The 13229-nt window shown below is 35.2% G+C and overlaps 1 protein-coding gene across 1 annotated transcript in view; it reads right to left on the bottom strand.

The window, feature by feature from the left end:
* Window positions 1–13229, bottom strand: part of LOC131820570 (disintegrin and metalloproteinase domain-containing protein 18-like) — a 213905-nt gene that overhangs the window by 44639 nt on the left and 156037 nt on the right. Inside the window, exon 18 of the mRNA XM_059156250.1 lies at window positions 2995–3109. Coding sequence (XP_059012233.1) covers window positions 2995–3109 — 115 coding nt within the window. The remainder of the gene's footprint in view (window positions 1–2994; window positions 3110–13229) is intronic.

Genomic DNA, 13229 nt, shown 5'->3' with positions numbered 1-13229 from the left:
GGTTTTGAAGGGGCAGGGGGTGGGAGGTCGGGGTACAGGTGGTGGGTACGGATTGAGGGCACGGATTGCATGGAGCACTGGGTGTGGTGCAAAAATAATGAATACTGCTATGCTGAAAATAAATTTTAAAAAATGGAATTAAAAAAAAAAAAGGAGAGTTACAGACCAATATCCCTGATGAACAGGATGCAAAAATTCTCACCAAAATAATAGCCAATAGGATCCAACAGTGCACTACAAGGACTATTCACCACAACCAGATGGGATTTATTTCAATGCTTCAAAGTTGGTTCAACATCCGCAAATCAATCAATGTGGTACAATATATTAATAAAAGACAAAGCAAGAACCATATGATACTCTAAATAGATACTGAAATACCATTGGAGAAAGCACAGCAACCTTTCTTGATCAAAATTCTTCACAGTGTAAGGATAGAGGGAGGGTACATTCCTCGATATCATAAAAGCTGTCTAAGAAAAACCCACAGCAAATATTGTTCTCAAGGGGGAAAAATTGACAGCTTTCCCCCTAAGGTCAGGAACACAGCAGGGATGTCCATTATCACCACTGCTATTTAACATAATACCAGAGGTCCTAGCATCAGTAATCAGACAACAAAAAGAAATAAAAGGCATCCAAATCAGCAAAGAAGAAGTCAAACTCTCACTCCTTGCAGGTGATATGATACTTTATGTGGAAAACCCAAAAGGCTTCACCCCAAAACTGCTAGAACTCATAAAGGAATTCAGTAAAGTGTCAGGATATAAAATCAATGCACAGAAACCAGTTGCATTTCTATATACCAACAGCAAGATAGAAGAAAGAGAAATTAAGGAGTTGATTCTATTTACAATGCACCCAAAAGAAAGGCAAAGAATCTGTACTCAGGGGGCGCCTGGGTGTCTCAGTGGGTTAAGCCACTGCCTTCGGCTCAGGTCATGATCTCAGGGTTCTGGGATTGAGCCTCGCATCCGGCTCTCTGCTCAGCAGGGAGCCTGCTTCCCTCTCTCTCTCGCTCTCTCTCTCTCTCTGCCTGCCTCTCTGCCTACTTGTGATCTCTGTCTGTCAAATAAATAAATAAAATCTTTAAAAAAAAGAATCTGTACTCAGAAAACTATAAATTACTCATGAAAGAAATTGAGGAAGACACAAAGAAATGGAAAAATGTTCCATGCTCATGTATTGGAAGAACAAATATTGTGAAAGTGTCTATGCTACCTAGAACAATCTATATGTTCTAGAATATATGTGGAATAAATATGTTCTAATGGAATCCCTATCAAAATACCATAAATGTTTTTCAAAGAAATTGAACAAATTATCCTAAAACTTATAAGGAACCAGAAAAGACCCCAAATAGCTAGAGGAATGTTGAAAAAGAAAACCAAAGTTGGTGGCATCACAATTCCAGACTTCAAGCTCTGTTGCAAAGCTATAATCATCTAGACAGTATGGTACTGGCACAAAAACAAACCCATAGATCAATGGAACAGACTAGGGAGCCCAGAAATGGACCTTCAACTCTATGGTTAACTAATCTTTGACAAAACAGGAAAGAATGTCCAATGGAAAAAAGAGTCTCTTCAACAAACAATGTTGGGAAAATTGGACAGCCACATGCAGAAGAATGAAACTGGACCATTTCCTTAAACCACACACAAAAATAGACTCAAAATGGATGAAATACCTCGATGTGAGACAGGAATCCATTAAAATCCTTGAGGAGAACACATGTAGCTACCCCTTTGACTTCAGCCACAGCAGCTTCTCCTAGAGAAACATCTCCAAAGGCAAGAATGAACTATTGGGACTTCTTGAAGATCAAAAGCTTTTTAACAGCAAAGGAAACAATCAAAAAAGCCAAAAGACAACCAAAAGAATGGGAGGAGATATTTGCAAATGCAATATTAGATAAAAGAGTTAGTATCCAAAATTTATAAAGAACTTATCAAACTCAACACCAAAAGAACAAATAATCTAATGAAGAAATGCACGGAAGACAGGAATAGACATTTTGGCAAAGAAGATATCCAAATGGACAACAGACACAAGAAAATGTATTCAATGTCACTTGGCATCAGGGAAATACAAATCCAAACCACAGAAAGATACCACCTCACACCAGTCAGAATGGTTAAAATTTACCAGTCAGGAAATGACAGGTGTGGGTGAGTATGTGGAGAAGGGGAAACCCTCCTACACTGTTTGTGGGAATGCAAACTGGTGTAGCCACTCTGGAAAACAGTACAGGAGTTCCTCAAAAAGTTGGAAATAAAGCTACCCTATGACATAGCAATCATACTGCTGGGTATTTACCCTAAAGATATAAATGCAGTGATCCGAAGGGGCATGTACACCCAAATGTTTATAGAAGCTGTGTCCACAATAGCCAAACTATGGGAAGAACCTAGATATCCATCAACTTATAAATGGATAAGGATATTATACACACATACACACACACACACACACACACACACACACGGAATGTGTGGAATACTATTCAACCATTAAAAAGGAAATCTTGCCATTTGCAACAATATGGATGAAACTAGAGAATGTTATGTTGAGCAAAATACATCAGAGAAGGACAATTATCATATGATCTTCTTGATATAAGGAATTTGAGAAACAAGACAGAGGATCGTAGGGGAGGGAAGGGAAAAATGAAACAAGATGAAACCAGAGAGGCAGACAAACCATAAGAACTCTTAATCTCAGAAAACAAACCGAGGGTTGCTGGAGGGGAAGAAGGTGGGAGAGATGGAGTGGCTGGGTGATGTACATTGGGGAGGGTATGGGCTATGGTGAATGCTGTGAATTGTGTAAAACTGACGAATCACAGACCTGTACTCCAAAACAGATAATACATTATATGTTAATAAAAAATGTTACTCAGGTGATGATGAGAGATTTGACTTAGTGTTATAGTTCTTTAAGTATTTAATAAAAGAGCATATATTTTGTTTTAAAAGTTTAATTTCTACTCACCAGATTTCTGGACATTTCCATCATCAATACTTCCCCCTGGTGAGCCAATCTGGAATTCACAATGTGGAGGCCTATAGCCAGGAAAGCAATGACAATTACCCAAATTATTACATATCTGAAACAAACAAACAAAAACGTCACATAATTACTATAAATTAGTTTTTATATTATGTATATATTCAAAAGAATAAAATCACTATTTTTCTGTTTAATACTGCATGAGAAATGTTTAATACTGTATGAGAAATACTGTATGAGAAAAAGTAGTGAAAATTTTGACAACATAATAGTCAATGACAAAATTAATACCTACATGATCCTGCATGATACTATATTTATGACCTCTATATATTGACTGTTTTTGATATGTACCTTGCCTTGCCCTAATCATTTTTAATAAATAGGATACAATAAATTATGGCCATTTTATTCAGAGAAAGGTACATTTTGTGAAGTTTGAATTTCTCAAAAATATCTCATTTAGTTATTTTGCTAAACATTTGCTATCACCACTTCTTCTACACCTACACTTTAATTTCTATACAAAATATTATAATAAAATTATCCTCGATTGACTTGGCCACTTCAATTTTTTATCTTAATCCCCTTTTCCGAATTTTACTTTAGCGACCAATATTTGTATTTCATTTTTAACTAAACACATTTTTCAAAATAAAATAAAATAGATGCAAAAACTATTTAAAATGAGCAATAAAATAAAAATTTATAATAAATTTACAATTCTAGAGGTTAACATCTATGGAGTTTACATGTTACTGTGCTTTTACATTTAACAGTTTAGTTTTAATTTTCATTTTAAAGTAAAACAAGTAAATAAAATTTTGTAAGATTCAAACAATTAAAATGCATAAAGCTAGGAGTTCTCACTAAGTTCTACTCTCCACCACTAAAAATTTTCCTTGTTTCCTTCCTATTGCTGTATCACTGTCTATTTCCCTCTTTAGTTTTGTTAACATTTCTTTTATATATTCAGATGTTTGAAATTCAGGCATGTATCTATTACAATTTTTTTTTTTTTTATTTTTTATTTTTTATAAACATATATTTTTTATATACATATATTTTTATCCCCAGGTCTGTGAATCACCAGGTTTACACACTTCACAGCACTCACCAAATCACATACCCTCCCCAATGTCCATAATCCCACCCCCTTCTCCCCAACCCCCTCCCCCCGGCAACCCTCAGTTTGTTTTGTGAGATTAAGAGTCACTTATGGTTTGTCTCCCTCCCAATCCCATCTTGTTTCATTTATTCTTCTACCCACTTAAGCCTCCATGTTGCATCACCACTTCCTCATATCAGGGAGATCATATGATAGCAAACTCAACACCCAAAGAACAAATAATCCAATCAAGAAATGGGCAGAAGACATGAACAGACATTTCTGCAAAGAAGACATCCAGATGGCCAACAGACACATGAAAAAGTGCTCCATATCACTTGGCATCAGGGAAATACAAATCAAAACCACAATGAGATATCACCTCACACCAGTCAGAATGGCTAAAATCAACAAGTCAGGAAATGACAGATGCTGGCGAGGATGCGGAGAAAGGGGAACCCTCCTACACTGTTGGTGGGAATGCAAGCTGGTGCAGCCACTCTGGAAAACAGCATGGAGGTTCCTCAAAATGTTGAAAATAGAACTGCCCTATGACCCAGCAATTGCACTATTGGGTATTTACCCTAAAGATACAAATGTAGTGATCCAAAGGGACACATGCACCCGAATGTTTATAGCAGCAATGTCCACAATAGCCAAACTATGGAAAGAACCTAGATGTCCATCAACAGATGAATGGATCAAGAAGATGTGGTATATATACACAATGGAATACTATGCAGCCATCAAAAGAAATGAAATCTTGCCATTTGCAACAACATGGATGGAACTAGAGCGTATCATGCTTAGCGAAATAAGTCTATTACAATTTTTATATCCTCTTGATGAATTGACTCTTCATATAGTGACCTTCTTGTCTTTTTTGACAATTTTTGCTTAAAGTGTATTTTCTCTGATATAAATATAGCCACATTACTCTCTTTTGGTTACCATTTGCATGAAAAATCTCTTTTCCATTCCTCCACATTTAGCCTATGTGTATTCTTTTTTTTAAATTGTATTTATTTATTTGACAGAGAGCGATCGCAAGTAGGCAGAGAGGAAGGCAGAGAGAGAGAGGAGGAAGCAGGCTCCCTGCTGAGCAGAGAGCCCAATGTGGGGCTCGATCCCAGGACTCTGGGATTGTGACCTGAGCAGAAGCAGAGGCTTTAATCCACTGAGCCACCCAGGCACCCCAAACCTATGTGTATTCTTAAAAGTAAAGAAAATCACTATAGGCAGTATATAATTTCCTGTTTTTTTTTTTTAAAGATTTTACTTATTTATTTGACAGACAGAGATCACAAGTAGGCAGAGAGGCAGGCAGAGAGAGAGAGGAAGGGAAGCAGGCACCCTGGTGAGCAGAGAGCCTGATGTGGGGCTTGATTACAGGACCCTGAGATCATGCCCTGAGATAAAAGCAGAGGCTTTAACCCACTGAGACACCCAGGCGCCCTATAATTTCCTGTTGTTTTTAAATAAAAAATGAATTAATTTATATTTAAAGTAATTATGGATTAGAAAGGATTTACTATTGCCTTTGTGTTCATTATATTCTGGTGGTTTCTTTGTTCTGTTTTTCTTCTCTTGCTGTCCTCCTTTATGATTTAATTTTTAAAAATATTATGTATATAAAAAATATATGTTTATAAAAAATAAAAAATTAAAAAAAAAATATATATGTTAATGCTTTGATTACTTTCTCTTTCTCTTTAGGGTGTTTACTACAGGTTTTCTTATTTGAGGTTATCATGAAGCTTATATAAAATATTTTCTGGATAGACAGTCTACTTTAAGCTGATAACAACCTAACTTTGACTTACACAAATATTCTACACTTTAATTTCAGCTTCTCCCACACTTTGTGTAATCGATACTAAAATTTCCATCATTTTATATGGTGTATTCATTAACATATTTTTGTATCTAGTTAATTTTAATACATTTCTTTTAAAGATTTTTTTTTTTTGAGAGAGTGAGAGCATAAGCAGGGAGAAGGGGCAGAGAGACAGGGAAAGCAAACTACCTGCTGATCCCAGGACCCTGAGATCATGACCTGAGCCAAAGGCAGACACTAAATGGAGCCACCCAGCTGCCCTAATTTTAAACTTGTGTTTCTTAACTTTTACATCAGAGTTTACATACTAACATTACAATATCAGAATATTCTGAATTTGAATTTATTTTATTTTTTACAGTGACTTTTAATGCTTTTACACGTTTTCATGTTGTTAGTGTCTATTTTTAAACTTGAAGAACTCCCTTGTCCATTTCAGAAGAGAGAATATATGAAGAAATAATAACTGAAAACTTCCCAAATTCAATGAATAACATGAAAACAAACATCTGGAAACTCATAAACTTCAAGTAAGATGAACTTAAAATGGCTCACATCAGTACATATTATAATGAAATTTTAAAAGCCAGAAGCAGAGAGAGAATTTAGAATCAGCAAGAGAAGTAACTTGTCACATACAAGAGATCCTAAGTAAGATTATCAACAGCTTTCTTGTGAGAAACTTGGGAAACGAGCAGGCAGATGGCTGTTATATTCAAAGTTATATTCAAAGTGCTGATAGAAAAAAAGAAAGAAAAAGAGAGAGAAAGACAGACAGACAGACAAAAACAAAACCAAAAATGCCTGTCAACTAAGAATCCTATATTTGGCAAAAGAGTTCTTCAAATGTAAGGGAGAAATTAATTCCCAAACAAACAATTAAGAGAATTAACTCTTACTATAGCAGCCTTGCAAGAAATGATCAAAGGAGTCTGGCAGGGTGATTTGAAAGGACAGTATATTATAACTTAAGTTTATATTTAAAAATAAAGATAAGTGACTCTTAATCTCACAAAACAAACTGAGGGTTGCTGGGGGGGAGGGGGTTTGGGAGAAGGGGGTGGGATTATGGACATTGGGGAGGGTATGTGCTTTGGTGAGTGCTGTGAAGTGTGTAAACCTGGTGATTCACAGACCTGTATCCCTGGGGATAAAAATATATATATATTATATATATATTATATATATAATATATATATATAATATATATATATATAAAATAAAAAATAAAAAAAAATAAAGATCTCAATGAAGGCAAATTCATGTGGATTTTCAAAAACTAAAATTATTGTAACAACTGTAACTCTACTTTTTATTTTCTACATGACAAGAAACTAATAGATTAAAAAACAATTATTACTCTAAAAGCTAATATTATTGTAATCTTTTAACTTCACATTTTGTTTTTATGTAACTTAAGAGAGCAATATCTGATGTTAAGTTGCAAGGACCATAACGCTGTATAATATTCTAGTAAGCAAGGAATGCTGTCCCTTGAAAGAAATAAATGGACCATTTCTGTAGGGTTACAAGCCATACTAAAAGAGAAAAAGCACAATTTGAAGAAATAGAACAAGGTGAAGGTCAGATTGATAGGGCAGATATGTTGGAGTTATTAGACTAGAGGTCTAAACAACCATGGCTAATGTACTAGGGGAAAGTAGAAAATATAAAAGAACAGATAGGTAATACAAGAAGAGAGATAGAAAATTCCAAAACTGAAATGTAAAGAGCAAAAAATAGTAAAAAAGACATCACAGAATATCTAAGAAGTGTGGGATAATTAAAAAAGATACAACATGCATATCATGGGAATACCAGAAGGAGAAAAAAGAAAGGAAGAGAAAAATATTTGAAGCAGAATTTCCCCAATTTAATGATAGATACAAAACCTTATATACAGGAACTTCAGAGAATACCAAGCAAGGTAAATATTTCAAAACTACATGTAGAAACAACATATTCAAACTGCAAAGAATAAAAAAAAAATTGAAGAGGAAAAACTTGAAAAAAGGTAGGAAAAAAAAAAAACCCTCATCTATAGAAGAGTAAGGAAGGGAATTACATTGGACTTCTTTTCAGAAATCATGAAAGCAAGAAGAAAACGGAGTGAGATATTTAAAATAGTGAAAAAAATAAATCCCCATCTTAAATGTGTATCCATTAAAATTATTTCCAAAAGAGAAGAAAAAAAATAAAAACTTTCTTAAGCAAACTTTCAGAAAATTTTCATGAGTATACCTGTTTTCCAAGAAAAGCTACAGAAAGGACTGATATAGATTAGAAACTCAGACATACAAAAATAAAAAAAAAAAAGTAAAAGAGAAGGAATAAAGGAAAGTAAAATATCTTTTCTTTTTCTTATTCTTAATTGATTTAAGAAATAACAATTTGATCAAAATAATGGCAACATTGCATTTAGTGATTACAGTTTATAGGTAAGAAAAATTAATTATAGAAACATAAGGTATAAGAGGGAGGGTACTGGGAATACTTTGTTACAAGTACATAAACTACTCATAAAAATTTCTTTTTTTTTTCCATTGTTGGCTTTATTTTTTTTTAATTTAATTTTATTTTCAGTGTTCCAAGATTCATCATTTTTGCACCACATCTAGTGCTCTATGCAATACATGTCCTCCTTAATACCTACCACCAGGCTCTCCTAACCCCCCATGCCCCTCCCCTCCAAAACCTTCAGTTTGTTTCTCATAGTCCACGGTCTTTCATGATTTGTCTCTCCCTCTGATTTCCCCAAACTCACTTTTCCTTTCCTTCTCCTAATGTCCTCCATGTTATTCCTTATGCTCTACAAGTAAATGAAACCATATGATAATTGACTATCTCTGCTTGACTTGTTTCACTCAGCATAATCTACTCCAGTCCTGTCCATGTTGATACAAAAGTTGGGTATTCTTCTACATATAGCTGCCCAGTTTTCCCAGCACCATTTATTGAAGAGACTGTCGACCATTCTCTTACACCGTACACAAAGATAAACTCAAAATGGATAAAAGACCTCAATGTGAGACAGGAATCCATCAGAATCCTAGAGGAGAACATAGGCAGTAATCTCTTCGATATCAGCCACAGCAACTTCTTTCAAGATATGTCTCCAAAGGCAAAGGAAACAAAAGAGAAGATGAATTTTTGGGACTTCATCAAAATCAAAAGCTTCTGCACAGCCAAGGAAACAGTCAAGAAAACAAAGAGGCAACCCACGGAATGGGAGAAGATATTTACAAATGACAGTACAGACAAAAGGTTGATATCCAGGATCTATAATGAACTCCTCAAACTCAACACACACACAAAACAGACAATCACATCAAAAAAATGGGCAGAAGATATGGACAGACACTTCTCTAATAAAGACATACAAATGGTTATCAGACACATGAAAAAATGTTCATCATCACTAGCCATCAGGGAGATTCAAATTAAAACTACATTGAGATATCACCTTACACCAGTTAGAATGGCCAAAATTAGCAAGACAGGAAACAACATGTGTTGGAGAGGGTGTGGAGAAAGGGGAACCCTCTTACACTGTTGGTGGAAATGCAAGTTGGTGCAGCCTCTTTGGAGAACAGTGTGGAGATTCCTCAAGAAATTAAAAATAGAACTTCCCTATGACCCTGCCATTGCACTCCTGGGTATTTACCCCAAAGATATAGATGTCGTGAAAAGAAGGGCCATCTGTACCCCAATGGTTATAGCAGCAATGGCCACAGTCGCCAAACTGTGGAAAGAACCAAGATGTCCTTCAACGGACAAATGGATAAGGAAGATGTGGTCCATATACACTATGGAGTATTTTGCCTCCATCAGAAAGGACGAATACCCAACTTTTGTAGCAACATGGACGGGACTGGAAGAGATTATGCTGAGTGAAATAAGTCAAGCAGAGAGAGGCAATTATCATATGGTTTCACTTATTTGTGGAGCATAACAAATAGCATGGAGGACATGGGGAGTTAGAGAGGAGAAGGGAGTTGGGGGAAATTGGAAGGGGAGGTGAACCATGAGAGACTATGGACTCTGAAAAACAACCTGAGGGTTTTGAAGGGGCGGGGGATGGGAGGTTGGGGGAACAGGTGGTGAGTATTAGGGAGGGCATGTATTGCATGGAGCACTGGGTGTGGTGCAAAAATAATACTGTTATGCTGAAAATAAAAAGTAAATTAAAAAAAAAGAAAGTTAACTAAAAAAAAAGTGTTGGGTATTCAACCTTTCTGATAAAAATTTCTAAATATATTTGATTTACTGAGAGAAAAGTAAAAATTGAATTCTCTAATATGCTGAATTCAAAACAGAAAAGACAGAAAAAGAGTGGAAGACAAAAGAAAAACCAGGGCAACAAACAGAAAACTGTAACACAGAAGTACATATTAATCTAATTACCTCAATAATTACTTTGAAAACCAATAGACTAAATACACCATTATTAAAAGAGATTGTTCAGAGTGGGTAAACAAGAATGTTGTCTACCAAAAACCCACTTTTAATGTAAAGTCACAGCTAGACTAAAAGAGAATGCAGAAAGATTAACCACAGTAACACTAATCAAAAGAAAGAAAAATTTCAGAGCTAAAATGGGCATTACAAAATGAAGAAAAAAAGATACAACAATCCTTAATGTGTATGCAACTAAGAATAAGGTGTCAAGCTTATGAGGCAAAAGCTGATAGAACTGTAAGGAGTAAAAGATAAATTCATTATTTTAGTTGGAGACTTTAATACATCTCTATCTATAATTGATATCCTGCAGGCAGAAAATCAGTAAGTATATAGTTGACTGGACCAGTATGTAACTGACATTTAGAGAATAGTCTACCCAAACAAGAAAATATACATTATTCTTGAGCTCACAGAGATTATTCACCAAGATAAACTGAATGCTTGGCTATAAAACCCACCTTAAAAATTTTAAAAGAATAGCTATCATACAAAGCATGCTTCATGCCAAGAAGGAATGGTGGAATTAAACTAGAAATCAATAAGAGAAATATTACTGGAAACCCCAAAATATGTTGTGACTAAGCAACTAAGCAACACCTTCTAAATAATATATTAGTCAAAAAAGCTTCAAAAGAAATTTAAAAAAGCTAAATCAAAATGTAAATACAACTTATGAATATCTAGTGGGACACAGTGAAACCACAGCTTAGTGGGAAATTTATAGCATTTAGTTATGCATTAGAAAAGATCTAAAATCAATAATCTATTCTGTGCTTTGGAAACAAGAAAAAAGGAGAGAAAACTAAATCTAATAAAGATTATTATGAAAATGATTGTAAACTAAAAATTAATAGAGGAAATTAAAATCAAAGCTCACTTATTAATAAAATAAATGAATTGTTTAGTCTCTAACCAGGTAAATTCAAGAAAAAAGAGAAAAAAATCCAAATTATTGATATCATAAAGTACCACCATTACTGATCCATGAACATTGAAAAGATAATGGAGGAGGAGGAGTTAAGGTGGTGGAGAAGTAGGGGACCTTAATTTTGTCTGATCTCTGGAATGCACATAGTTATCAAATCATTCTGAACATCAGCCAAATCAAGATATGAGAAAATAATTGCTGCAATTCTACAGGTAGAAAATTGATCATTTTGGGGAAGGTAGGGATTGTGGAGATGTGAATCTGGGGCAATATATTGGAAGATAAAGCTCAGAGGGGAGGGAACTTGCATAAAGAGGCAGCAGAGTGCTGCCTTTAGAAGTCTACTAGAGTTGGGGATGGCCCTGGCTTGAAGGTGCTCAGGTGGTGAAGTGGAACAGAATCCCAGGTGGGACAGTGTAGTCTCAGGATCCCTGGGGTCACAAAAAGAGTGAGGGTGTATGAGTGTGGCAGAGTTCCCAAACATCAGAGAAGGGAAGCTGGCTGAAAACAGTGAGTCTAGGCACTGGCCTTCTACTTGGTATTGCTATAAACCTCCTCTGCTGCAAGTTCCCATGACCACTCTCTGGGCAGGGGACCAGCAAAAAGCAGAAGTCTGACAAGACCCCCCTCCCTCCCCCAGGAGGAACAACATGAGTTCACACCACAGAAGCCTGTGAAGTTTGGAGACTTGAAATATGGTAGCATGCCTGACATAAAAATGCTTAGTCACAGGTCAAATGAACACAGAGTTCTGGTGGAAACCAGGGATATAAAACTGATTGACTCCTTTTCTGTGAGGGCTCACTGAAAAGTGGGGAACATGAACTTTCATCTCCAGGGCTAGAGATTGGAGTGCCACCATTTTCAACTCCACATTGATACTGAAAGCCTTCAGAGAGCAAAACAGTGCCACATAGTATGATCTGGAGCCATTACAAGTAGCCTGGGCCCTAACAATTTATAAATAATAAAAACATACATATTATTAATATATTAATAAATAAACATTAATTTATTTATTAATAAATAAATAAAAATCTTTAAAAAAATAATTGAGGACTTGAACGCCTGAGTCACAGCCATGGACAGATCATCTAAGCAGAAGATCAACAAGACTCTGAATGACACACTGGGTCAGATAAACGTAACAGATATTTTTGAGCATTTCATCCTAAAGCAACAGAATGCACAGGGAACATTCTCCAGAATGGATCACATACTGGGTCACAAATCAGTCCTGAATTGGTATCAAAAGATAGAGATTATTCCATGCATATTTTAAGACCACATTGTTTTAAAATTTGAACTCAGTCAAAGAGAAAATTTGGAAGGAACACAAATGCATTAGGGTTACAGAGCATCCTATTAAAGAATGAATGGGTCAACCACTAAATTAAAGAAGAATTTTTTTTAAAGCACATGGAAACAAATGAAAAGAAAATATAAATGTTCAAAACCACTGGGATGCAGTGAAGATGATACTAAGAGAGAAGTATATAAGGGAAGTATCTAAGAAGGAAGCAATATAAGCCTTTCTTAAGAAACAAGAAAGGTCTCAAATACACAACATAACCCTACACTTAAAGGAGCTAAAGAAAGTACTGAAAATAAAGCCTAAACCCAGCAGGAAAAGAGAATTAATAAATATTGAGCAGAAGTCAATAAAATAGAAACCAAAAAACCAATAGAACAGAAAATGAAACTAGGAGCTAGGACTTTAAAAGAATTAATAAGCTACATAAACCTCTGGTCAGAATTATCAAAAAGAAAAGAGAAAGGACTCAAATAAATAAAATCATAAGTGAAAGAGAGATCACAAGCAACACCAAAGAAATAAAAACAATTATAAGAGAATATTATGACAATTATATCTGGAAAGAATG

The sequence above is a fragment of the Mustela lutreola genome, chromosome 18 (assembly GCF_030435805.1).
Source record: "Mustela lutreola isolate mMusLut2 chromosome 18, mMusLut2.pri, whole genome shotgun sequence".
In the NCBI taxonomy this organism is placed as follows: domain Eukaryota; kingdom Metazoa; phylum Chordata; class Mammalia; order Carnivora; family Mustelidae; genus Mustela; species Mustela lutreola.
The sequence above is the reverse complement of the archived record's forward strand: the minus strand, read 5'-3'. Positions and strand labels throughout refer to the sequence as shown.